This window comes from Mus caroli, chromosome 2, assembly GCF_900094665.2.
Source record: "Mus caroli chromosome 2, CAROLI_EIJ_v1.1, whole genome shotgun sequence".
Classification (NCBI taxonomy): domain Eukaryota; kingdom Metazoa; phylum Chordata; class Mammalia; order Rodentia; family Muridae; genus Mus; species Mus caroli.
The window spans coordinates 96,015,855-96,042,358 of NC_034571.1; the positions used below are offsets into that span (position 1 = coordinate 96,015,855).

General features: G+C 44.0%; 1 protein-coding gene across 5 annotated transcripts in view; it reads left to right on the forward strand.

The window, feature by feature from the left end:
* Positions 1-26,504, forward strand: part of Slc1a2 (solute carrier family 1 member 2) — a 130,994-nt gene that overhangs the window by 52,987 nt on the left and 51,503 nt on the right. For 4 of the 5 annotated variants that reach the window (XM_029484406.1, XM_029484408.1, XM_029484411.1 and 1 more), the window contains exons 2-3: positions 23,444-23,583; positions 25,512-25,664. In XM_029484406.1, the coding sequence (XP_029340266.1) occupies positions 23,444-23,583; positions 25,512-25,664 (293 nt within the window). Of the gene's footprint in view, positions 1-4,744; positions 4,839-23,443; positions 23,584-25,511; positions 25,665-26,504 lie in introns of those variants that run through there. The other variant, XM_029484409.1, reaches the window with a different exon arrangement.

Here is a 26,504-nt window from a genome sequence, read left to right on the forward strand (position 1 = left end):
GATGTGTATGATAAGGACATTTCTGGTGTCCATGTTTGTAACCACTCTAAACAACCTAGACTTCTGACACTGGCTGGAAAGATATGTAGGAAATGGATGGGAATGACTTTTTCATGCGCACAGTTCTAAAGCTCTCTGAGCCCCCAAACTATCTTCTCATCTCTATGTCCTATCCAAGCCCATAGCACTTAGACTACAGAGACATCTGGTGAAAGCAGAAACATCTGACCAGATGTCTGATGAGGATTTTGAGTAGGCACACATGTATATGTCTGTGTGTGCAAGTACATGCGTGAGCACATGTATGAACATGCATGTGGAGACCAGAGGACAGCTGCTGTTATTGTTCCTCAAGTAATGGTCCTCAGAACTCACCAGGATAACCAGTGAATGACTGCCTTCCTCCACAAAGCAAGCATGGCCAAGATGGACACACTTGTGGATGTGTATTGAGATTGTGTCTTCGGCAAGCCTGGCTAATCGATCATAGAACACATTCTCAGTGACTCTGAAATCCACCTCAGAACACTTTGTTCCAGGCATCCATCCACTGTAAGTGAGCTGGATGCTGGCCCTGGGGTAAAATCTCAGGCACATCCATTTTTGTCTCTAAAGTGATATAAAGACCACTGAGATACGTGTGGAGACTGCTCAAGAGATTGTGTGCACTGAGTTCCTCTGTCTGGCCAGGGTTGATGAGGAAAATCCCTCAGTAGTGTCCGGAAGCTAGAGACAGCTTATCCGTGAGACACTTGCAAGCCTTAGGTCTTATGGCTCCTTTATGCTTGGCTGCTGTGGGTTTTCCTCTCAGACATAGCTGTCTCTAAGATTCAAGAATCACCTGTCTTAAGCTCTTTTTTTTTTCCTTCATGCCTGCTCTCTGTTGGAGAGCTGGATAGCTCAAACTCCCCAGTCCAGACTCTGGCACGGGATCTCTCCCACTGTCTAACCCCACTTTACTCTCACAACTCTCTCCTCAACCTGTTTAAAGTGCATGGCCTTATTCTACCTGGGGACAAGTTGCATGGTGTCAGTTAAAGGCCCTGGAGAAACCTTTTCTCCATTTTGTCTGGTCTCATCTGGCCCACGAGTCTCATTTTCACTCACCGAGAAAGCCACTTCTATCTCCTTTATGCTTTTTGAAGGGAACACGTGCCACTAGCCATAGTTCTTACTAGTAACTGAGTCACTTGAGTCACTCCAGTCACTTGATGGTTAGGAAGTGCATCTTATAAGCCCCTTGTGACAATGAGGCAATTGGGTCCTAATGGAGCCTAGAGTCTGACCACATCTGTTATTCTCTTGTTCAAGTGCCTGCCTCTGCCACCACGTCAGACCTGCTGTGGTCAGGGGATCCACACTATCGTACCTCCTCAACTTGGTGCATTTGCCCAACGTTGGCTGAAATGTGGCTTCTCCTCCTGTCTGAGCAGTTATCCATTCTATAATATGCCATTCTTAGAAAGGCTCACTTGAGGCTGGAGGGTTGTCAGTAGGAACCACGCAAGGAGCTTAGGATAGGTGTGCTTTGCAATGCTGCATTCTCGGTAGCAGGCACTTGCTGGCATGGGTGCCTCAGAGGGAGAGCAGGGAGCTAAGATGTGAGAAGAACATTACATGGACTTAAGTGTCAGCCCCTCTGCTGGGAGCCTTCTATTATCTGTCTCAGTGGTCTCTGTTGAAAAACAGGTCTTTAAACAACCCCAGCCTGATAAAATGGTTGTGAGATTTAAAGGAATAAAGGATTATGACTACAGAACATTGTACCTCATTGGTACAAACATTGACGATTATTTAAATTTTCCTGGCAACAGGAATGAGTATTGGATTTTACTTTTACTTTCACAACTTTCTGTAGGAAAAAAGTGCGAATTATTTGTATAATTTGAAAACAATACAATGAAACATTATTTTTTGCAATAGGAACAGAGCCTCGTTGGTAAAGGGTGTATTGTTGTTAATCCTACTAGCTTCTATCTTTGCCCATTGTGGGTACTTCAGGATTTACTTAGTTTAAGGAGGAAGTCTTTACTCCCAGTCCTCTGCATCCCTCCCTCTGTCTGTCTTGCTTGCCAACCAGTGGAGGCTCCAACCCTCCTGGGTAATGTTGGGATTGACTTAGGGGGGGTAGGGAGGGAAATATGGCTGTGTGTGCAAGAACAGAAGCAAGGAAGGAACCATTTATGGGGTGTTTTACAGTGAGACTGTAATTGGAGCTCTGGAACTTAGCAAGAGTTATGAGGTGGGATAGGCTTAACACCAAACATCCTGACATAGTGTAGATGGCCCTGGTGTGGAAAATAACTGTGTGTCATGGTGTGTGTGTGTGCATGTGTGTGTGTGCATGTGCGTGTGCGTGTGTGTGTGTGTGTAGAAATGGAGGGCCAGGTCCTGAAGACATGGTGGGTTTAGTAACTTGTCTGAGACTGTGTATGTGCACAGAGCAGGACATATAGGAGTCGCAGTTGTGAACTCCAGTCACACTCTAGGGACATTGTCATTCTGTTCAGAAGTGTGCCATGACTGAACATAGATGCACAGGCCGAGCCTGGGGCAAGTGTCTTCTGATACTGGAATGCCAGCATCAACAGGTGTCTCACCTCTGCTATTGAATAAGGGGCAGTGGGATTAAGGTGAGGGAAGGATCCCACAGTTTCTAAAATTTAAAGGGATTAATTTTTTCCAGAGCATACTTTTTTATAAGATATTTTCTTTATTTACATATCAAATGTTATCCCCTTTCCTCATTTCCCCTCTGAAAACCCCCTATCGAATCCCGCTTTCCCTACTCACCAAACCACCTGCTCCTACCTCCTGACCCTAGCATTCCCCTACACTGTGACATAGAGCCTTCACAGGACCAAGGGTCTCTCCCCAATTGATGACCGACAAGGCCATCCTCTGCTACATATGCAGCTGGAGCCATGGGTCCCTCCATGTGTACTCTTTGGTTGGTGGTTTAGTCCCTGGGAGCTCTGAGGGTACTAATTGGTTCATATTGTTGTACCTCTTACGGGGCTGCAAACCCCTTCAGCTCCTTGGGTCCTTTCTCTAGATCCCCCTTTGGGGATTTGGTGCTCAGTCCAATAGGTGGCTGTGAGCATCCACCTCTGTATTTGTCAGGCACTGGTAGAGCCTCTCAGGAGACAGCTATATCAGGCTCCTGTCAGCAAGCACTTGTTGGCACCCACAATAGTGTCTGGGTTTGGTGACTGTATATGGGATGGATCCCCAGGTGGAGCAGTCTCTGGATGGCCTTTCCTTCAATCTCTGCTCCACACTTTATCTCTGTAACTCCTTCCATGGGTATTTTATTCCCCCTTCTAAGAAGAATTGAAGTATCCACACTTTGATCTTCCTCCTTCTTGAGTTTCATGTGGTTTGTGAATCATATCTTGGGTATTCTGAGCTTCAGGGCTAATATCCACTTATCTGTGAGTGCAGATCATGTGTGTTCTTTTATGATTGGGTTACCACACTCAGGATGGTATTTTCTAAAGGGATTCAATAAAAGGGATTAGCATGCTATGTTTCCTGCTGGAAGCAGAGAATCCAGAGGTTGCATACTCTGCTGAGAGGTACCTTCTGCCAGAGAGAACATCCTCCGTGTCTCGGAGGCAGATTGTGTGCTTTGATTCTCAAACACACAAACTCTGCAATGCTGGGGCAGAAGGTTATCTTTTGTCAATATCTGTACCACGTGAGCTGGGGAAGGGAGGAGGCCACCTACCAGCCAGGCTTTGCCAGCCTCTGCCTTTGTACAGGCAGCTTCTTAGATTCATTGTTTTAAAAGTTTAAAAGCTCTCTTCCATTAGAGGTGACCAATTCTCAATTTCTTGACAGAAGTCTTAACTCTGCAGCACAATACAGAAGCATAAAAATAAAACAAAACCCTCAGATGAGTGTTTGTGCTGAACACCTGCCATGCCAGCCCTAAGGAGGCAGAGGGGGTGGCTGCAAGCTGGAAGCCAGACAGGTCTACATAGTGAGTTCTAGGCCATGCAGTGGTACAGAGCAAGGCCCTGTCGCAAAAGTAAGCAAAGAAAACCACAATACACTTGTCCCTAAAACTCCAGAAAATGTGTAATAATTCTCTTCACCTATTCTTCCAAGACTTTCTTCCACTCTCTCCACTCTCAGAGGCAACCCATGCAAATAGGGTTTTTTTGTTTTTGTTTTTTGTTTTTACTTTGCAAAAGTTCTTCCATATATATACAGTTGTTCACATGCAGATACAGTTTTCAGTCTCCATGCAGAGTGCATCTCCGTACTTTTGTATATCAGCCCACTGGTTATCTTTTAAAGAGGTTTTTAGTCTTTACTGCATCAGCAATGTAGAGAATGTATTCAACATACGTACTGTCCAACTCTAGCTTATTACACAGTTTTGGTCACAGAAGCATTTTTCAAAGAGTAGACATCTTTATGAATGAATACATTTCTCTAAAACAGTAAGGAGATATTGTGGTGTGCCAAATGCATACTTTATGTTTTGATGGAAAGCCTGAAAACGCTCCACCCACGGTACCTGCTTGGCCTTTCACTTTAAGCATCTTGGTGTTTGCTCATAATAGAAGTTCTCATCTGTGTGCACGCACTCATGTATTTGTGCATTGTACGCACTTGTTAGTAAAGGTGTGTGCACATGTGCATGTACGTGTGTGCTGATGTGTGGACTCCAGATGTCTCCCTTCCATTGCCCTCTGCCTTTATTTTATTTTTTTTATCTTTTGGAGGTGGGGTCTCATACTGAACTTGAAGTTCATCCTTGGCTAGGCTGGGTGGCTGGTGAGCTTCCGGAGACTGCCTGCTCTCCCATGACAGTATTGGAGTTACAGGTACATGACGCCATGCCTAGATTTTCAGTCTGTGAATCCAAATCTGGGTCCTCATGCTTACATCGAATGCTGCTAATCTGCTGAGCTATTTCCCCAGCTCTGTCATTATTGCCTCTTTTTCTTTTCTTTTATTTTTCCTTTGTCTCTTTGTGGTGTGTGTGTGTGTGTGTATGTGTATGGTGTGTGGATATGACTGTGTACATGCATGGTGTGTGTTTGTATGATGTGGTGTGTGTGTCTGTGTGTGTGCATGGTGCGTGCATATGATTGTGTGAGTGCACAGGCACATGCAGACATTGCTCCCTCTATCACTCTCGGCCTTATTGCCTTGAGACAGGGTCTCTCAGGGAAGCTAGAGTTCACTGGGTTGGGCTGGATTGTCAGCAGCCTCCCTGGATCGGTCTGAACCTACCCTGACCAATGTGGGTGTTGCAGGCACCACAGGCAAAGGAAGCTTTGGCCATGGGTGCTAGGGATTCGAACTCATATCCTCATGCTTACATAACAAGAACTCTCACCCACTCCTTTTCATCTTATCTCCTCATTTCCCCTTATCAGCTTTTGAAAATGTTTTGTCAGCTGAACATGCAAAGGTCGGTGCTTGCGTTTGCTTGGCCCTGAGTTGTAACATGACAGAAGTTTCTGCATGTTGTTTGTGATACTCTGTACTGGTAGACTTTTCACCGTAATTCCAAACACTAATAGGACAATTACAGAAGCACCTCTCCTTCAGGGCTGGTGTTTGCCACAGTATACTTTTCATTTGTTGGGGTTGGTAGTTATAGACACCCACCCTGTAGATGAAAGAAGCCCAAGGCTTCCTCTGCCCCCCTTTGTCAATTCCAAGTCTCAATACCTCTATCCCATCCCCTACCTCTGTGGCCTGGCTCACAGACCTCCCCTGAACAGCTATTGAAGGTTAATATAAGCACTTCAGAGGACTTAGGAGACCCTGCTCTAAAACAAGCCCAGCCTCCCTCTAGATAACTTGGCATCTTGATGTCCTTCAGTTTCAAATTTCCCACAATCCTCTCTTCCCTCCCCATCAGGTACTCAATGCACATCTCTCCTAATGGTTCTAAGACGTTCACCGAAGCCTCTCCTCACTGGTTGCTTGAACAGCTTTCTCTTTGCTCATGATGGCTGGTGTTCTAGGATTGTACTTATATTATTTCCTTCTGATCTTAGGTGCTACACTGTAATTCAAGAAGGCACAGATACTGAGGTGAGCCTCATGTCACTTGTTATGTAAGAGTCTAGAAAGCCACTTTGGAGTGGTAGAGTTTTTAGGGAAATCTGCATTCCCTTGAACTGATTTTTATGTTGTTTCTCTGCCAGTGACTGTTCAAGGAACATCCCCTTAATTCAGAGATGGCCATAGGGACAGAGAAGAGAAAAACTGATGGTGCTGATGGATGGCTATTGTGCAGCACACACTTACTAACTAATAGCCTACCCTCCTCAATGGACTCCCTCCACACTTACAGTGGATAAGGAAACAAGCTCTTGGGGGTTAGAGTGATTTACTAAGAACTATATAGCTATCAAGTGGTAAAACAGTCTCATAAGGTTGTGTGTGTGTGAAGTTGGTGTGCATGGTATATGTATGCATGTGTGCAGTTATGTATGAGGTATTTGTGTGTGGATGGTGTGTATGTGTTTATATGTGTGAGCATGCATACCTCCTCTGTGTGTGTGTGCGTGTGTGCACGTATGTGTGTGTATGTAGGGTGGGAGAGTGGTGCCCAGATGGACCAGTCATCTGTTTCATGTCTCATTCTCTTGAAGTCTAAACTTTGTCCACTGACTTCAGCAAAGTGGACATGGACAAGGCTCAGGCCTTTCTAAGGACATCATGTACACCTAGAGGCCAGACCGAGGCCAGAACTTTGATGTCTGTGCCAAGGATGCTCTGCGTTGGACCTGCTGTGCTGAGATGATCAGAGGTGGGGTCTTGGTGGCTGGACTTTTGGACTCTCTTAGGTCATTTTTTTCTCATTTGCTGCAGCTTTGCACTGAGCTAGGGTATTTTTCCCAAAGAGCAGGTCACATGTAACATGTGCCTGGCGTGAGCTGGGTCCTGTGACTCCTTCTCTCTGATTAGGGAAATGATGTGTAAACAGAGAGCTTGCATCAATGTGAGTGTCTACAATAGTGGGTATCACCAAACATGAAAGGCACAAAAGGACACCTACCCAGATAATCTGAGGCAATGCATTATGGTTATGTAACATTTTGGACCATCGAGTGAGAGTGATGGCTAACCCCCAAGAAGGGTGTGCCATTAAACATATGTGTGATAACTTCCTCTAAAATTTTAATCATAACACTGCAACATAATAAACTTAGATGGTAAAATAGTAGAAGCATGTGAAAGTGTAGGTAGTGATCAGTGAGACCCTCTCCTCACATGCAATACCCCTGGAGTTCCCCAAAGAGAGCCAACTATCATCTGTTCCATGACTGTCCTGGAAATAATGGTTGTAATCTTTGTGGATGTACAATAAATGTACCCATTATTTATTTCTTTTGAATCCTGTCAACCATCCATTCCTCATAAGCCTAATTCTTTGGGAGAAAAAAAATGCAAAAAATGCGTAAATTTAATCTCTTGTTTGGGGTTGTGTGAGAACCAGTACACTCTGAATAGAGGGTTTTGGGTTCCTGGGTCCTTGGGTCCCGAGACCCAGGTTTCATTATGAAGTCCCTCAGCTTTGGAAGAAGTAACATGAACCCCTACGCCAAAGATGTCCTTGATGACTTTTGTTTACATAAACTACACTATTCATCTCCTGGGTCCTATCTTGTTCAAAGTAGCATATAAGAAGTTACCCTTTGTCAGTGATAGTTCCAGATGGGTGCGAGTCCATGGAACCTGGGCTTCAGGAAGTCTTCCCTAGCTCATTCATTACCATAGAAGAATGTCAACTTATAATGTTGGTCTCCATAGGAATACAGCCTGTGATAACCTGCTGGATAACCAAACACTCTACCAATAACATTTTTGTCTGCAGCAATGTTTTCCCCAGTTAAGTGGCAAGAGCGAAGGGCCAGGGCTGATCCCATTCTTCATAATTTACTCCAAATTGCCCACAGGACAAGCCAATAAGCTGCTGAGCATGATCCCCAAAGAATGTTCTCTAGAGAGTAATTGAGCGTTTCTGAAAGGCATGAAACGAACCTGTTGTATCTGTTCCTGATCCTATCCAGCTATTCTGGAGAGCTCTGGACTGACCCCTTTGGTAGGTTCTAGCTTCTATGATTTTTAACAGTTAAGTCCTAATGGGGACATAATTAAATAATTATATTTCTCTCGAATGATTGTCTTACTTTAGTTGTGGCAGATGCCTAACCTTACCTGGCTTAAATGAAGGAGACTACCTTAGGTTACTAGCTGAATTCTAGAGGTAACTTCAGGCTCCATTATGTACCGAGGCTAAATCTTATCGTCAGAACACTTTCTCTTCCATGCCTCTCTAGCTTCAAAAGGAAGCAGATGACTCCCATGCAGGCTATAGATGGTCTGAACAATCTGGTTTTAATTTATAACAGTTCAGAAACCTCATCGAACAATGTTTTTCTCCCCCACTACCTATATAAAAAAAGTTTTAGGACTGAATCTCACTGGATCAGCCCAATTCCAGTACTCACCTTACACATCAAGTTTTATGTCAACTTGACACAAGCTAGAGTCATCAGAGAAAATGGAGTCTCAGTAGAGGAAATGTCTTTATAAGATCCATCTGTGAGGCATTTTCTTAGTTAGTGATCAATGGATGAGGGCCCAGCCCATTGCAGTTGATGCCATCCCTGGGCTGGTGGTTTGGATTTTATAAAAAAGCAGTCTGAGCAAGTCATGATGAGCAAGCCAGTAAGCAGCACTCCTCCGTGGCCTCTGCATCAGCTCCTGCCTCTAGGTTCCTGTCATGCTTGAGTTTCTGCCCTCACTGTTTTCATGATGAACTATTACATGGAAATATGGGTGAAAAAAACCATTTCCTCCCCCGTGTTAATTTTGGTCAGAGTGTTTCAGCAATAATATTCCTAACTGCGACACTACCTTTTCATCCTTGTGGTTGTGGATGGAGCATCACCCGCGCTGAGATGGACAGGACCTCAGCTCCTCCAAAACCACAAGAACAGGAGTGAAAGAAGGAGAATCAAGAAGCTAGAAACGAAAAAGTAGCATCAGGCCCTAGACAGGTTCAAGCAATAGGTTTGTAATGTGAAGTCCAAGTATTTTTCCATAAAGGGCCAGTTAGCATTTATATTAATATTTCTGTTTAAACTATACAGTTCTGCTCATGGGGAAAAATCCACGTGCAGTAGCTAAACTTTGGTCTAAGATGTGTTTTCATGAAACCTTGTTTATGGGAACAATCAGTGGGCTGGGCATTGTCTGTGACTGTAGTTTATTGAGCCTGGTCTGTGAAGTGTATAAAATCTTTTTCTTCTATATAATCTAGAAAGTTCAACAAATTCTATATAATATGTATAAAGTATTCAATGGATACTGGTTGTCAACATTATACAGAAGTAAGGGTAACAACAATGATACCATTGGTGGGAATTCCGACAGCACTAACTTAGCAACAAGATACAATAAAGTGTGAGTCATATGTCAGTAATGTACACTAGGATGCTTTCTTTCTGCTGGTTGAGCTTCCCCTCCATGAACACATAGAACTGAGAGGCAGTGCCCAGGTAGGCTACACAAATACTGTAATTTATAGTTGAGCCCTAAAATCTGGGGAGGTGGCTCAGTGTGGTAAGAGCGCTTGCTGTGCAAACATGAGGATCCAAGTTCAGATTCCAAATAGCCAGCTGTCCATCTGTAATCACAGCACAGAGCAAGAGGGGAGACAGAAAAATCACTTGAGATCAGTAACCAGCCAGCTTGGTTGAACAAAAATGATGAAATTCAAGTTTAATGAGAGACCTTGTCTCATGAGACTCAGATGAAGAATGGTAGATCAGGATGCTCGGATTCCTCCCCTGGCCTGCACATAAGCACATACAGGCACATGCCCCCAACTTCACCCCTAAAAATAGATGAGCCCAAGGCTCAGATAAAAAAAATGTCACATGCACAAGTTCACATAACAAGTTTGGATGGCTGTGGAATGTGTGTGTTTCCTCCAACCCCTCTTGCAGTCTTGAAGAACTCTGTCTTCCAGGTATTTGGTATGCATAGTGTATCAGAACACAAATATACACAAATGGATATTCTTTAATGTCTGGATCCAAGCAGGGAAATATGGAAGTATTGTTAAGATTCTTGCCTTGACCTTGAGCTAGTAGAAAGAACTGATTTGGGGTTGGAGGTTGTTGCATGAGTCTGGGAAACTCCTTGCTGCTAACATGACTCAGATATTCATCTCACACAAAGCTTATGAAATGTCCCTTAGCGCATTTGAAAGCAAAGAACTGATAGATGCTTGGTCACTCGCTGCATTACTGACCACCCACTTTGCTACTGTTTGAATTGGCTTAGCAGGCAGGAACTGCTTAAGCCGCTAGTCCTCAGGTCGGCTGGTGTAAGGATTCCCCTCAAATTCCCCATGGCTAGAGAGAGGCCTGTGGGAACTTCTTCGTGCCCTGAAATTTACTCATCAAATTCTCTACAATTCTGGAAATCTCTCACTGGCTTTTGGTTAAGCAGGCACTCTGCAGTGATCACAGGAAGTGGCTAACTCTCCAGCCCCTGTTTCCCACCTTTTAGGTTTATCCTTACTCTCATCACCCAGATCCATGTACAAAACCCATTACAAAAATGATTTTCATGAGTCAAGAAACAAACCCTAGAACCTTTGGCCTTCAAGTGCTTTAGAGAACTAGGCAGGGTTGGGAATTTGGTTTACCATTCCTCTAAGCCAGGGGCCAGCAAACATTTCCATGATGAGGCATGGTCTGCAACTTCCACTGAGGTGATGGTAGGACCAGAGGACAGAGGAGTATTTGAGTAGGCTACCCAGTTACTTGAGTATAGTGGCAAAACCTGAGCTTTTGAAGTTGGAGTGACATGAGTTTCTCCTGTGGTTGTGTTGTTTGGTACATGATTTCAGGCAAGCTAAATGTTCTCAATATCTTCATTAAAACATGAGAGTTATAATAACATGATACAGTCCTGCCTTGCCAGCCCTTAGAGCTGCTCTTAGGAGGATGAAGCAGAAAATAGTCACTGTTCCCCAAAGCTCTTATATGTTAATGGTATCACCAGGACCACTTAACCTGCTGAGTGAGTGTAGAGGTAATCTGCTAAATATTGCCACCCACAAGAGTTCTCTGGATTAGTGAATGAAAACACACACACACTTTATACTTTGATAAGCTTTAACTAGCTCAATGACTGGGCCATTCCTGAACCTCCAAGTGGCTAATGCACTCCCCTCCAATACTCCTGATTAATATTTGCTAAATCTATATTTCCTCTCTGCTACCGCAGACCCACGTGGCCCCTGGGTCTGCTTCCCTGACTTTTACATGGCTGGATGCTTTCTCTCCTGCAGCTCTTATATCCAATCTCTCTGCTTCCCCATTATGGCAATTCTGCCCCTTCCCTTCATCCCTTGTCTGGGAATCCGAAAAGTCCTACTTCTGCCTCCCTGTCTAGCCATTGGCTCTTAGTAACTTTATTGACCAATCAAAAACCAATTGGGGACAGGGATCCTCAGCGTCTGGCCATGCAGATTCCCATGTGATTTGGGAGCTGTATTAAGACAAAACATTAGAACTAATCCCTAATAACTAAGAACAACTACTCAAGAGAGAAAAACAATCATGTGCAATATATTTTAAAAAGCTGTAGGATTCTTTTTAATGCTTTCCCTCCAAAGGAAATGACAAATATTTGAGGAGATATGTATGTTTAATTCAATCTATACATTTCACAGTATGTTTAGGTATTCAAGTATCACGTGGTAATTTGTATATTTTTACATGTTTATGTAACTTATGTTAAAATAGATTTAAATAAAAGATCACGGCTTAATGACCGAATCTACCTGGGTCTCCTTCAGAGAGATTTGTGCTGAGAGCATCAAGAAATATTTCATCAGCATCTTCTTTGGGGAAGGGCTGAAGGGCCCAGATGCTCCTTTGCTTTGCATGGCCATAGAATACTGGGACCGAGTTATGGAAAATTGTCATTCTTTCTCCAAAACCTAGTATCTTGATCATTCAGAGGAAAACAGTATTTTCAAACTCGTCTGAACATTACTCTTAGCCAGAGTAAACTAATGTCATGCTTGGGATGAAGATCTTCGGAGAACCTAAGGTAAGAGGTGATGACAGGTTAGAGTGGCCTCGGTGGGCCAATCCTGGTGACTTCATCCTACTTTCCCTGCTTATACAAACACCATTGCCACCCCTAGGTTTCAAGCACATACCCTGATGCCACCCAAGCGGCTGTCATCTTTGGAGGAAGTTGTCTTGCTTTTCATAAGTGAGTTTTGTGGGTGAATCAGTAGCTGTGAGCTTGACACAGGGTGTCTTAGTAAGGCTGGAGAATGAGAAGTTTGCTTGAGAGCAGTAAAATAAAACAAAGCAATCCTTATTCACACACACACACACATACACACACACACACACACACACACACACACACACACAGAGGGATAATTGAGATCAGTTATGTGACCCATTAAGGAAACAACACCTGTGGACATTATTCTCATCTTAAAGATCTAGGCTCTTCTAGTTACCATGCACAGTGAAGAGAACTGGACTTTGACGGAGACAGACAAGAACTGTGATTCCCAGCCCTACCCTTTCTCAGCTACTTGACACCAAGCAAGTTAGTTAACACTGTCCAAACACCGACTAAAGGCATTCCTCACAGTGTACAAAACATCTCCCGTAAAAGATGCTGTAAAGCCCTGCTGTCAAGCCAGCCCGTATAGGCTGTGAGCACAGCACAAAGTCTGTAGCACCTACCCCACGGTAGACTTGTAAAGAAAAGGCTGAAGTCATAGCTGGGTGTCTGAGCACACACTGAGTCATTACTCTTGAGAGATCTAATCTTAGACCATTGATAATAAGGAGACAGCAGAGAAGAACATGAAGGTCCCTCCAGCCCCTATAACTTGCCAGTCACATGTTGGTCTTTCTTTCTGCATTGCTTCAGAAGTGAGATCAATTTTGTTTTCACATTTGTCCCTAAGGAATATACTCAGAGTTATAAATTATGTGACATCCTTGGTAAAATCAAAGAGATTCACTGTTCAACAACCTGATACTTACTTTTGAGGATGGTTTCATCTGTACAGAGATGGAATCCAATTTTAGAGGAGCCAGGCAAGAGGAAATTTATATTCCATTAGAAAAGCATCACAGAGTGCTTGTGAATGAATGTTAATTGATACTTGGTGTTTTTATCAGGAAGGCAATAGAGACTGGTGGAGACTGTTGTAGTGGAGTCTTATTGAAAGTATTGTTTTTTCTCATTTCTAACTGACAGCTACCACTCAGGGGTGAATTACTTAATGGTTATGTTTTTCATATTTTAAGAGATGTAAAATATGGATTTTGAAATGAAACCAATCTGCCTTTATGTGTGGTTAGTTCAAACATAAAAGCAACAGCCTTGAGCCAACCAGGTAAGCCACTGATTCGAGAGAAAACCTTGCCAAACTTCAAATCGAAGGGTTTGTAAGTTGAGCAGGAACAAAGCTTTCTTCAGAGACTCTTGAAAAGCAAGGCCTTTAACCTGGGTAACTCAGGAGTAAATGTGGATGATGCAGTGGCCAGCACGGCGCCCTTACCTCTTTCAGATAGAGGGTTATGATTTGTTAGCACCTTGGACTAAGGGAAGAACAAAAGTTCTTCAAACGAAAATGTACCACACAATTTTTCTGGGTAGGTTATGATGTAAACCTCTTCTCTTTCTCTCCATAAAGTACAGTATGTGTCTCTTACTAATGGACTGCAGAGTTGGGTCTGGTCTCAAGTAAGGTACAAAAGGCTCAGTGTGTGCTGAACGTAGCCTCAGAAAAACTGGGAGAGCGTGGGTGGAGGAAGAAGGCAAGATTGTGCAGGACACAAAAAGCCTGACATTTCTGTCTTCACTCAAAGCTCTGCTCTGTATGTGAGTCCAGAGGTCTTTTTCAGGAAACACTGTAGACCTCATCTAACCCCATTACTGCATTTTGTCCTAATGTTTAATTCAATCTTCCAGTTTTACTCAATACCCAATAAATGGCTGCCACTGTGCATGCCATATTATAGAGGATCCAACAAAGACAGATGTGATCTTTGTTTGCGTGTCATAATTCTGAGTTGACCATGTAAGTCATTGATGCAGGAAAAACATTTGCCACGCCCCAAATTGAAGTTTTTACAAATTGAGCACGAGTGAAACTTTTTTTCCAGAACACTTGGAATGAGAGCCTTTTAACTGAGATGCTCAGGAGTCAAGTGTTGATGGATCCAGTGGCCAATATGGTGACTTTTTACCACTTCCATGGCTGTTGGTGTGTGGTTCTATTAGAATGACTTCATGATGTGCATAAAAAGTGGTGCCATGACTTCCTGCTCCATGTAAAAGACCTAGATGCCTTTGGCAGCAGCATCCTTAGGTGCTACGTGGGAATCCTGTTGACTTGTAGGCCAAGGGACTTAAGACATCCTTTCTCATGATTCCTTTATGCATCATTCTGAAGGCTTGTATATCCATAGGATAAACTACTTACTCCATGTTTGACTGTAGAAGGCTCCTTCCCTTGCTTCTATAGGTGTCTCGTTAGATTCCGTGGACATGGATCACTCTAAGACCCTCAAATCATTCCTCCCTCACCCTTTTGTACCTTACTTGAGACCAGACCCAACTCTGCAGTCCATTAGTAAGAGACACATACTGTACTTTATGGGAAGAAAGAGAAGAGGTTTATATCATAACCTACCCAGAAAAACTATGTGGTACATTTTTGTTTGAAGAACTTTTGTTCTTCCCTTAGTCCAAGGTGCTAACAAATCATAAACCATAAATTCCTCACCCTAACTCTGAACCTCATATGCAATACTGCTCCCATATCTGTTGATTCAGCCAGTCAAAAATATGTTAAACAATCAAACAAAGTTATGCCTGCAGTGAATATATATGGACCTCACTGTGTCCTTGTCAGTATTTCTCAACCTCAGAGATTAACAATTCACAGTACAGTCACGTTACATGATTCAGGAATTTCGTGTAAAGACTAGGCCATTTTCTCTAAGGAACATTTTGAGTCCTGAAATTTTGGTATCTTCAGGAGTTCCAACACCCATCCACAGATATCTGGTTTGGAATAACAAGTGTGTTCTTTCCATCAAGTCTAGTGGAACCTGCACTGAGGCATGAAGCAAGACATGTGACTGGGACAAATTGTGTAATATAAGATTGGAGAGACATAAAAAGCAGATTAGGTGCTCTGGAAGGAACTACTCCAAGCACAACTTCAAAGAGTTGATGAGACCTCTGGTCTAAATAGGGGCTAACTCCTAAAACTCCATGAACTGCCTCTGTCTATTAAAAAAATGGGGATTGAAGCCTGCGAGACAGTTCCACAGCTAAAAGGTTTTTGCTGCCAAGCCTGACAACTTGAGTTTGATCCCTGGACTCAACATGGTGGGAAGAGGGAACTGATTTCCACAAGCCACTCCTTGCACAGGTGCTGTGACACGTGCATGCACACTGACATCTCCACCCCACTGCAGCCCGAGTGTGTGTGTACACACAACACTTTAAGAATATTAGTGGAGATGGTTGAAGAAGGAAGTTGTATTCTCCCTCATTAACATTGAGCACCATGAACCAAGCTCTCCCCCGAAGCTCTGGGTATGAGAAGTGACCTTTTCCTCTGTAGGAAGAAATGTCTTGGTATAACTTCATTCACTGAAACTTTACATATCAAATTAGCTGAAACTTGAACACTCAGGCAGTAAGCTGGTGGAATCGGGAGGGACTGAACTTTTAGCAACCAATCCAAAGCTGCTGCTGTAATGGCTTGTAGGAAAGAAACAAAGTAAGGAATGGTACAAATCCTTTGGGAGGAGTGAAATGCTTGCTTGGATGATGGAGGTATTTCGAGGCAGCCTATTACCCAGCATACAGAGGAAGCTGTACTTTTAGTCTGTATTCATCCAGGTGATCAAAGGGGGAAGTAAGGTGCAGATCTAAGTTTCTGCTGGCATCTCAGTAAGGGATGCTGGCACGCCACAGTTTGGCGGACACACTGCCTCTGACAGGTTTCTAGAAGTTGCAGGTGAGTAGGGATTGACAGGGGACTCTCAAAGGAGAGGAATGTGTGCTGACCTGGCCTTGCCCGCTCTCTGCTGCTTTTCCTAATGCAGATGGTTCTGGCTTCTTGTAGGATAGGACTTTACTGTTTGCCATTTTCGTTCTCTCTTCTCTAATTGTGTTGCTCCATTCTCAGACTTCTGGATTAGTCTATTTCTCAAAACAGAGTATCGCACAGAACTTGTGACAAGATTATATACTTTATCTATCCATCTGTCCAACATATAGTTATCAAACATATAATTTCCACATAAATCATGCTAAATGTGGGGAGAAAATATGAGCGTCTTATTCCAGCATTTGCCTTCTGATGGGGGAAAACAAGCCACAAACTGCGAGCGAGGCCTTGAAAACATGGAAGATGTGGTAACCTGGGTAGGGAGGATCGAACTCTTGAACTTGAGGCTCAGTGGATGCCTTTGGATGAAAGCATGCCTGAGTTTTGAAGGTGATGTAGATATCAGTTAAGAAGGCTGGGCTGGATAGAAGGATGAAAAGGGTACTTTGGCCAGAGGAGACAGTTTGCCGGAAGTCACATGGCCTTTACTCATCTGGAAATGGGTCCATGTTCCCTGTGGCTCAGGACATACTGCAGGGTTTCCCTATTTTGTTGGAGCTGTGTGAGGACTTCAGATAACAGTCCCATGTTCCATGAATGAGAGGTAGGTAGCAATAATGCTGGAAGTGTACCTTCAAGAACTGGGCTGGCCAGCATGCTAGTCCATGTCTAGGCCATATGTCATCTTTATTTTTAGAAGCAACTCGCAATTTGGAATGGTCAAACATTTAACCCAGCCCTACCCCGACCCTAGGAACTAACTATGCCTTTGTGAGTAAGTCGTTATGGAAGTGGCAGGTGTGTGAGGTCAAGACAACCTCAAGTGTCTCTCTCTTCAGGAGGGTTTCCCTAAAGTACAGAGGGGTCATGATTGCGCTGGCTAGTTTTATGTACTTGACCCAAGGTAGGATCATTTAGGAAAAAGGACTCTGAGTTGAAAAAATATATTTAGAGAATTGACCTGTATGCAAATCTGTCAGGCAGTTTCTCTTGATGGTTGATAAAGGAGGATCTGGATTACTATGGGTGGTGCCACCCCCAGGCAGGTGGTCCTTTGTGGTATAGGAAAGCAGGCTGAGCATCATAGGGAGCAAGCCAGTAAGCAGTGTTCCTCCATGGTCTCCGCTTCAGCTTCTGCCTCCAGGTTCCTGCCTGAGTTCCTGCCCTGACTTCTCTCCATGGTGGAGTGTGGCCTGTAAGTGTAAATGAAATAAATCCTTTCCTTCCCGTGTTGCCTTAAGTTGAAGTTTTCACAGTAACAGAAAGCTAACTAAGACACTGATTAATGGTTCGCCTGATGTTCCATATGAGACTGTCTGGTTATTCTACCTTAAAGAGGGCCAAAGGCTGTGGGAATTTCTTGGGCCCATCTTACTTGGTTAAAGTATTGTAAGGTCACTTTGTAGCTAAGTGGGCTTACTAAGACTTAAACGTGGCTGGCTAGCCTGTCATCACAGTTGTCTTGCCCCATTGGAAGCATTTGAGTGAAAGGGAAGAAATCAAATCCAGTGCCAACTGTGTATCAAATACTCTATTGGTGCCTTTGCAAATATTATCTCCCAGAAGGTCTCAGCTTCCTGACTTGGGACAGCTTAGGCCATGCTCTAGGTATCCCCTCACCATTCAGATACAAAGACTGGAGGAGCTAGTGGAATGTGTAGCAACCGTGGTCATTAGGACCTTGCCAGAAAGCATTTCTGTGGCTCAATGAATAGGCACAGGGGCTGAAAACGGATCAGATAAAGGAACCCGGGGAGACTTTGGAGTCTGTAATGATGTGTGTAGGATTTGTGAAGACATGGTAACTGTCAGAGAGAGACTTCATGGCTTAGCCAAGCCTTATGGGATACAGCAAGCAGAGGGACTTTTTGCATGCTGTCTAAATTTCAGTCTGTCTTAGAGTTCCAAGCCCTTTACAGCAATAATGAAGTGTCTCTTGGGGGATCTGGGGAAATCTTTGTTGAGGGATAGTGTTAGCCATTCTCACCACCACGTGATATATGTGCTCAGAAGGAGTACCACTAGCAGAAACACAAAGGGGAAAGCCAGCAATCATAATTTTTGTTCTTAAGGGTCAGCCTCCCAGGAAGGTGATCTGGTGATATCTGTGCCCCATTGTGTTTTCCAGACCCATAGGACTGGGGCTGAACTGGGGCAATGGAAGGACAGAGAAAAAAAATGTGTTGTAGACTTCACAAACTCAGGGCAAAATATGCGGGCTTCCTGGGGGAATGTTCTCTTGCCACCTCACTGAGAGAGCAAGGGAGGAAAAAGAAGAATTGGTGCCACATGAGGCGACATGCCGCAGGACATCGGAACCCAGCACCACATCTAATGAGCCTGTTATTAGAGTATCTTGGCAGAGTGGGGCAAATGGAGTGCTAATGAAAAGCAGATACTGCACAAACTTAGCATCTCTCCACTACGCGCTCTCTTTGAGTCCTGGAGCATAATTTACACAATATGCTAGATTTGCCATTGAAACAGGACTTGGGTGCATGTTTGTGAGAGGGGGCTGGGTAACAGTTGCAACATTAGCAGCTGTTTAACTAATGCAGTGGAGAAGCTAAGGTTAAAAGAACTTGTACGTTCATGGTAAAGGTTTAGTTATCCCCTACCCCTGGGTGTCTTGTCATTGCCCTTACTTTGTTGGGCAACAGAGACCAAGAGAGAGGGTCTGGCTGAGCCAGCTTCCAGTGTTGAGAATTGAGTGCCTGCTCCTTGATCCAGGATGTACCCAAGTAGGAACAAGCTGGGGTGCAGCTCAGGAGTTGCGGTAAGAGTGGGGAAGAACGCGGCACTGTGGGGTTGCTGTACCCCAATTCCCTGCCTTGGTGTTGGAACTCCTTTTCACCCTGTTCTATGTGCACAGTGAGTGGACATTAACTAAAGGATGCACACACACACTTGAAGTGACCATGTTGATGCAGGGAAATTCCATAGATCAGGTTCCGCCCTTTCTGTTCATTAATCAGGATGCAAACGATTACAGTATTGAGAACTTAGGCCCTCCGTCTGTCCATCTTCCCTCCTTCGAGTAGCAGGCAGGATCTGGGACAATCATCAAAACTCTGTCACATTCATGATGGCACTAGGCCCCAGCATTACTTATTTGTCAGCCATCTCAATCAGAACACATGCTAAAATCCAACATTTAGATGTAAGGGGTTATATCTGGTGGGAGTTTTTGGTTCTAGGATAGCTGTACAGGTGGCCATATCATATTTATTTTACTGACTTGCTAAGCTAAGAACACATTTCAGAACTCAAAGAGGCTCTGCATTTTCTCCAGGCTGATGCTCACATACGCCCTAATCAGGAAAGCTGCCCTGACCACTTGATAGAGAAACATATACCCACACTGTCTTTACTTCTGTCCAGTGCCATCACCACTGCAGTAAGCCTATCCACTTGCTCTTTCTCCCAACTACACGAGAGCAAGAGCTTTTGTTCTGGGTTTATTTTGTTTACTGTACTGTTTTCAGTAGCTCTTACAGAGTGGGGACTGCACTGTGATCCCAGATGAAATCTGAGGCCTGGAGGCGAAATGGTGCAGGAGTGCTAGAACAGTATGTTATCAACGACTGGAGAAAGGAGGGCATCCTGGAGAAAGCTGGGTATCTCTTAGGGATGCGTTTCAATTCCCAGTTTGTGCTTATGTGGAAGGTCTCAGGCTTGCTCTCTCAGGGCTCATAGGCTGGTAAAGGATGCAGGGGTTTAAGCTAAGAAAGAGCTTTAAGATCCAGGCCAGGAATCGACCCCTCCAAGAGACCTTTCCTAAACACCTGCTATGCCTTCCCTAACCTGAATTAGCATAATGCTTGAGATTCCTAGTAGCAACCCATGCAGGACTTTATCACAGCCCAGATGTGAAGCAGATAATTACAGTTCACCACACTCTCTCCCCTTTTCTAGGCAGAGGCTCTCATTACAGAGTATAATGTCTGACCAGTAAAGAATAGTCAATAAATCTATGCATGCTGTTCATCATTACTGCTGTTTGTTTAGTAACCAGCACATGTGTATGTTCTAAAGGGATGCAGGCTCAGAAGCAGCTCTACACTGTGCTATGTAATCATCTTTGGTGTTAATGTTTCACATCAATATTCTGGAATCTTCTCCTTTTTAGGCTCCCAAGAGATGCAGCGAATGGCCAGACTTATACATTTTTGCATATAGATTGGGGAGCTCCCTGCATCCCTGGCTGAAACTGAGTCTCTGATTTAGTTTAAAACATACTCACTGTGCTGTCAAGATGGCTCACCGGGTAAAAGAGTCGCTGTTTAAGCACAGCAACCTGAAATTAATCCCCAAAGCCTGTGGTGGAAGACAAGAACTGACTCCTGACTGGTGTCCTCTGCTTTCCACAGGAGTACGGTGGAGCCCCCCAATAATGATAATAAATAAAGTTAGATGTTCAAGCTTACTTTTCACACGTATATTTCAGGGACTCAGAAGCCATAAATATCTGCTTAGTTCTAAGCAAGCAAGTGGGAGACCTTCTAAGTAAGCTGTGGATGCAGGACATCTTGAGGCTGCCACTTTGATGTGGCTGTTTTGAGTCAGGGTTTCCGGGACATTTTTGTCACAGCCCAAAAAGCAAATGATTAAGCAAGCTGCAGTTTTGTCTAGCAAAAGAAATGTGTGCAACAGGCACGCAAACCCTTCTGGGGTTGGGTGCAGATGTGAGCCTAATGTCTGTGTGTTTCCACTTTACCATGTTTTGATGTCTAACACTTTCATGACATCATGTGGGACTTGCCAGAATGTTTGCTGTCAATACTTGCTAGACTCAATTTAATGGCGAGAGTGGGCTAGATTCTGATGTCAATGGCAGCGGGGTACAAATGAAGCTGAAGGCAAGAGGGATGATGATCTGTGGGGAGAGAAGGGAGGAGGTGCCAGAGTTTGGGGAGGGGCTGGCTAAGAAAGTGTACTCACTGTTTCAGCACATGGACTGCCTCTGTTTCTCATGGGCCATTTTCTAGTTTTGAGCTTCATTTTCCTGCACAGTTCTGTCTGGAGAATTGTTTAAAGATGGAAAAAGATCCCAGTGCAAAACTAGAAATGGGATCTGTCTGTGCTATAGAGATGGTTCTGATCCTTTCCTCCCGCTTGCTGCAGGGACCACTTTGTGTGTGTTTCACTTGGCAGTGAAGGAGGTGGCCCGGGCTGCTTGCTGATCCCTGTGAACATGCAGCCACACTGCTTTCTTTTTATAGATGGTCTGAGTGATCCTCAGTACCCGTCTGTGGCTTGAAGTCAGAGGTTGTCTGCAACAGCAATTTAGTAAGGAGAACATAGGGGACACTAAGAGCTTTTAAGTTTTGGCTACTTACTTTCACCTTAGTTTTCTGGCAGTCGATGAAGTACTACTAGTCCTAAGTTTTAGGGAATTTTGATAGTAAATACATTAAAACAGCTTGCTATGAATAAGTAAGCCATTTGTGTTTAGGTCCAGAGATTTAGCTCTGAGTTAAATTTTCAATGTCTTGTTGGAATGCTGGGGCCACTAGATAGGTCCTTTAACTTATTGTCATCTCTGCAAGGACGTTGATAAGCCTGTCCTCTTCTTCCTGTTCTCTAGAGAAAGAAACTGCCTGTGGCAGGCACCACAGCACTGTATTTTGTTGAGCATTTTGTCTACATGTATATGTGTGTTGTGCAGGCAGATGGGTGCACATGTGTGTGTGCAGCTGTGTGTGTACATGTCTGCATGTGCACGTGGAGATGAAAGGTCATTCTTCAAGTGCCATCGAACTTTTTTTTCAGAAGCAAGGCTTTTCATTTAGTCTCTCACTAATAGGGTAGACAGGCTAGCCAACAAGCCCCAGGGATATACATGTCTGTGCCTCCCCAGTGCTGGCATTATAAATGTCTGTCACCACAACCAGATTTGTGATGTAATTTCTAAGAACCTTGCTCATGGCTCCCTGCTGGCAGGGCAAGCATTTTCTGTACTGAGCCATTTTTCATCTCCACCTTTACTAAATTTTCATGAAGGAGTAGCAGACCCTTCCCTTCCCCATATTATAATCTGGGGATTATAATATAATCTGGCTCCTCCCAGATGAGATGTCTTTAGAGCCCTGTTTTATGACTCTAGCTTCCTGTTGAAAAGGAAGACACACATTAAACACTGTGTCACACAGCTCACAAGCAGAGAGTGAGGACTTAGATGTTTGAAGCCCACACTCCTCACATTATCATTAGTGATGCTGCCAGGCCATTGCTTTGTGGGAAGATGTTACTTCTGTGAAGGTTTGTCTAGTCTGGTCAGAATACCTGAGCAAGTGTGCCACCCTCCTTCCTTGGAAGGCACTGTCATGCCGTCTATCAATGATTCGTCCCCTCCAGTTGTTACTGTCTTCTCATCTGCTTTTGTTTTTTTGTCCATCAAATGATGATATTGGTAAATAAATACTACCAAAATATCCTCAATTTATCAAAGTGAAAATGTATAAGCTTCATTCTAAAAACCTTACCGGCCTGGGAGGTGATATGGTGGGGGAGGGGAAAACAAGGTCCTCTCTTCCCCAGCAGGGGTTCTACTGAGCAGACTCCCAAGACAGCTTGCATTTATTTGGGACTTGTCATCTGGAAAATGGCTGAGTGACATTCAAACATGATAGTGATCCAAAGGCTGCCTGCAGCTACACTGCTTTGATTGAGTGGCCTTTACCTGTGGGCAGTTTACCAGAGTTCTAGTTATACAAGTGACATTCTAAAACCACAATTGACTGACCTTTCTTTTAGCTGTATACAGTGGCTTTTTCAGAACAGAGGGGAAGTTTGAGTTACCAGCAGATGTGAGTGACTTTCACCTGTGTGGGATGTGGAAGATTTGTACTTGGGGGCATCCTAATTTTGGTGCAATTCAGGCCATGACTTTCTTGAAAAATATTACACACCCCAGTCCCTTGTTATTAAAGAGAATGAAAGAGCACAAAATTTGGAACTTGATATATCTGGATTTGAAACCTTAATGTCCTGTTGATTTTAAAGCCTACCCCAGTAAAATGGAGTAAAGACAGTTTTCTTTCAGAGTCAGCAAGGGAATGACTCCTGGGAAACCCGACTATTTTTAATGGTGCTCTTTTTCTTACCGTGGGAATCAAGGGTAATGGGGGTAAACGTATGCATCTGCCCTATGGTCAACTGAAATGCAGTGTGACCTCAGCATTCCACTTTCATCTTCCTACTTTGCTTAAAGGAGACCCCGATTATCTCAGCTCAGGGAGTCGCTAACCAGGAGCTTCATTTCTGTTGCAGTGCCAACAATATGCCCAAGCAGGTAGAAGTGCGCATGCACGACAGCCACCTCAGCTCCGAGGAGCCAAAGCACCGAAACCTGGGCATGCGCATGTGCGACAAGCTGGGGAAAAATCTCCTGCTCTCACTGACTGTGTTTGGTAAGTGCCCGAAGTCTCTATACTCCCTTCTCCGAGATCACGCCACCTTTTTTCCCATTGCTCTCCTGATTTGTATGGGAGCCTCTCAGAGCGGGCTTCCTGCGGAAAGGAAGACAGGTGACTGCCTCAATGGCAAAAATCTACCCCGAAACCAACTCTAGCCACCTCTTCTCCTCTGCAGTCTGTGAGTTCCCCCTAATGTCCGAATACAGTTGCTGTGAGGGTGAACATGCAGCTTCCCAGCCATGCCTGTGGAGACTGTGTTGAGCTGTTGGGAGACAGGCCAGGGAATCTGCAATGCAGCCAACCTTCTGACCGACCCCGGAAGCAGGCAATCAGTATACCTCATTCGGAGATATCCTTGTATCAAGATAAGGACAACGGGGCCAGAAAACCCCACTAAGAAGATTAGGCCTTTGCCAGAAGCATCGTGGACTTTGATTGATTGATTGGTCGAGTTGTGGAGGGGACCATGGAAGAGGCCCACTCTGATGCTCAGATATGTTTCAAGTCATCTTGGAGGAGTGCCCCCTGCTTCAAGCCTCTCTGGGGACGTTTCCTTTGTCTGAGCTGTCACTGCAGTCTTGGTGTTGGGTTTTCTATGGGGTGTATTGAGAGCAGAGGAAATGGCAGTTTCTTGTAATGACAGCTGCACAGTTTCTCTTCCCAATTCTCTCCTTGTTCTTCGGCTCTCACTTAGACTACACAGAGAAACAGCTAAAGTTCATCTCCGCCCGCGCCCCCCCCCCACCTCTTCACCATCATCGGCACACTCTCAATCTCCCCCATACGCTGGACCACCTGTAGCATCTCAGTTGCCAGTGGACCACAATCAAAACTGGGGATTGCCTCGGTTCACTTAGAAACAGGGAACCACAGCCATGGCTGGGTTTTTAAGAATCATACACTATGTAATCAAATCTCATCCATCCTAGGACTTCAAGAAGATTGACAACATGTTCTTATAAACCTATAGAGACAGGAAAAGGATTTTGCCTTCAGCTGCAGCCTTCTCTTCATGTCCCTAAAATTAACTCCATAACCCACATGCCTGGCAACTCCTTCCCCCATTACCAGGGGGTCTGTATAACCCACATGCCTGGCAACTCTTTCCCCCATTACCAGGGGGTCTGCAACCTAGATTGTAGGTTATGCTTTTGGGGGTTATGTTGGCCAGCCATTTTCAACAGTCTAAAGTTGTTCTGGTGGAATGTAGGAGTCTGTAAAGCAAACAGCATCTCTGCCAGCATCTTTGCTTGACTTGACTCTTCTCAGATGATACAGAGCCTTAGAGCCCTGTCCTATATGTCTGCCTTCCACTTAAAAATGAAAGAATACAACATACCAAATACCAGATCTCATTGGCAGATCTGGATGAGAGAAAAAAAAAAAAAAAGATACTTCCTGCTGGGAATTGGTTCTTCTGAGAATTTGTGATGCTATGTGCAATCAATAGCTCAAAAGATTTTGGAGTCAAGTCTTCGTTTTTCCCATGAAGTGTTTAAAAATATTCTTCTGGCCGGGCGTGGTGGCGCACGCCTTTAGTCCCAGCACTCGGGAGGCAGAGGCAGGCGGATTTCTGAGTTCGAGGCCAGCCTGGTCTACAAAGTGAGTGCCAGGACAGCCAGGGCTACACAGAGAAACCCTGTCTCGAAAAACCAAAAAAAAAATAAATAAATAAATAAATAAATAAAAATATTCTTCTGGACTCCTCTGGTATTAGAGTAATTGGAGCTGTTACAGAAAGGTGTCTTTGCTGGTTGTCAAAATTAATGTCCCTTATGTAAGGTCTTCATTTTGTGGTATTTGTAGTCCATTAGCCAGACACATGAAAAAGATCATAACCACTGAAAGGAATCTTTAGAGCTGTTTGTTTCACTAGGGAAAAAAAAAACCCTGAATTCAGGTTGCCTCTTTCCCTTCAACAGGTGTCATCCTGGGAGCAGTGTGTGGCGGGCTGCTTCGCTTGGCATCTCCCATCCACCCTGATGTGGTCATGTTGATAGCCTTCCCGGGGGACATACTCATGAGGATGCTGAAGATGCTCATCCTCCCTCTCATCATCTCCAGCTTAATCACAGGTGAGAGCTCCTTCCCAGTGCCTGCCCACCTATGGCAAAGCCCTGTGCTGGCTTCAGGGATCAAAGTAGACTTTCTTTATGGCTGAGTGAGTGGACTTCACTCTATATCATTGCATCTCTGATGGCTTTCCTGTCTCTGAAATAGGAATCATTGATCCTAAAAAGAAAGACAATAGATCTGTCACTCACTTTACCTTTCCTTCTAACAGTCAAGGATACAAAGAACAGCCATGTATTGAAAGTGATACTATCTTGCTATTTCATTTTTAATATTCTCAGCATATTAGAAGATGATAGAGATTGTAAATGAAAAAATATACTGCTTTTATTATTTACTTGGGCATTTAGGAAGATATGAATTGAAAAGAGATTAAATGCTAGACATGAAAGCTGAAAGTGTTTTAATAGAAAGATATACTTAACATGCTTTCTTATATTTTTGGCTAAAATAATTCATTGATTTGATTTTTTTTCCTATGTTTGAACTCATGCTGATAATTTTCTTCTTACAAGACAGGAACAGGGCATGATGAATTGCTTAGTGTCCAGTTTAGAGTTGATAGTGGGAGGCTCCAAGCTGGTCATAGCTAGTTGCCAGTGAGTTTGGTGGCCTTCAAAGCTATCCTCTGCACTTGGAGGTTCAGTGACTCCCACACTGGGCCAATTGTCTCATCCTTACACCAGAAACACTAGCTTTCAGGTTCCAGTGTTCAGGAACCTGAATTTCTTATCAGCTTTGGGGTTGAGTGGATCTGTGCTTCTCTCCAGACCAGAGAAGATGTTTTCAGGCCTATTCAGTATATTATATGCAAGCCAGCCTGGTAGAAAGACCCAGCTTCC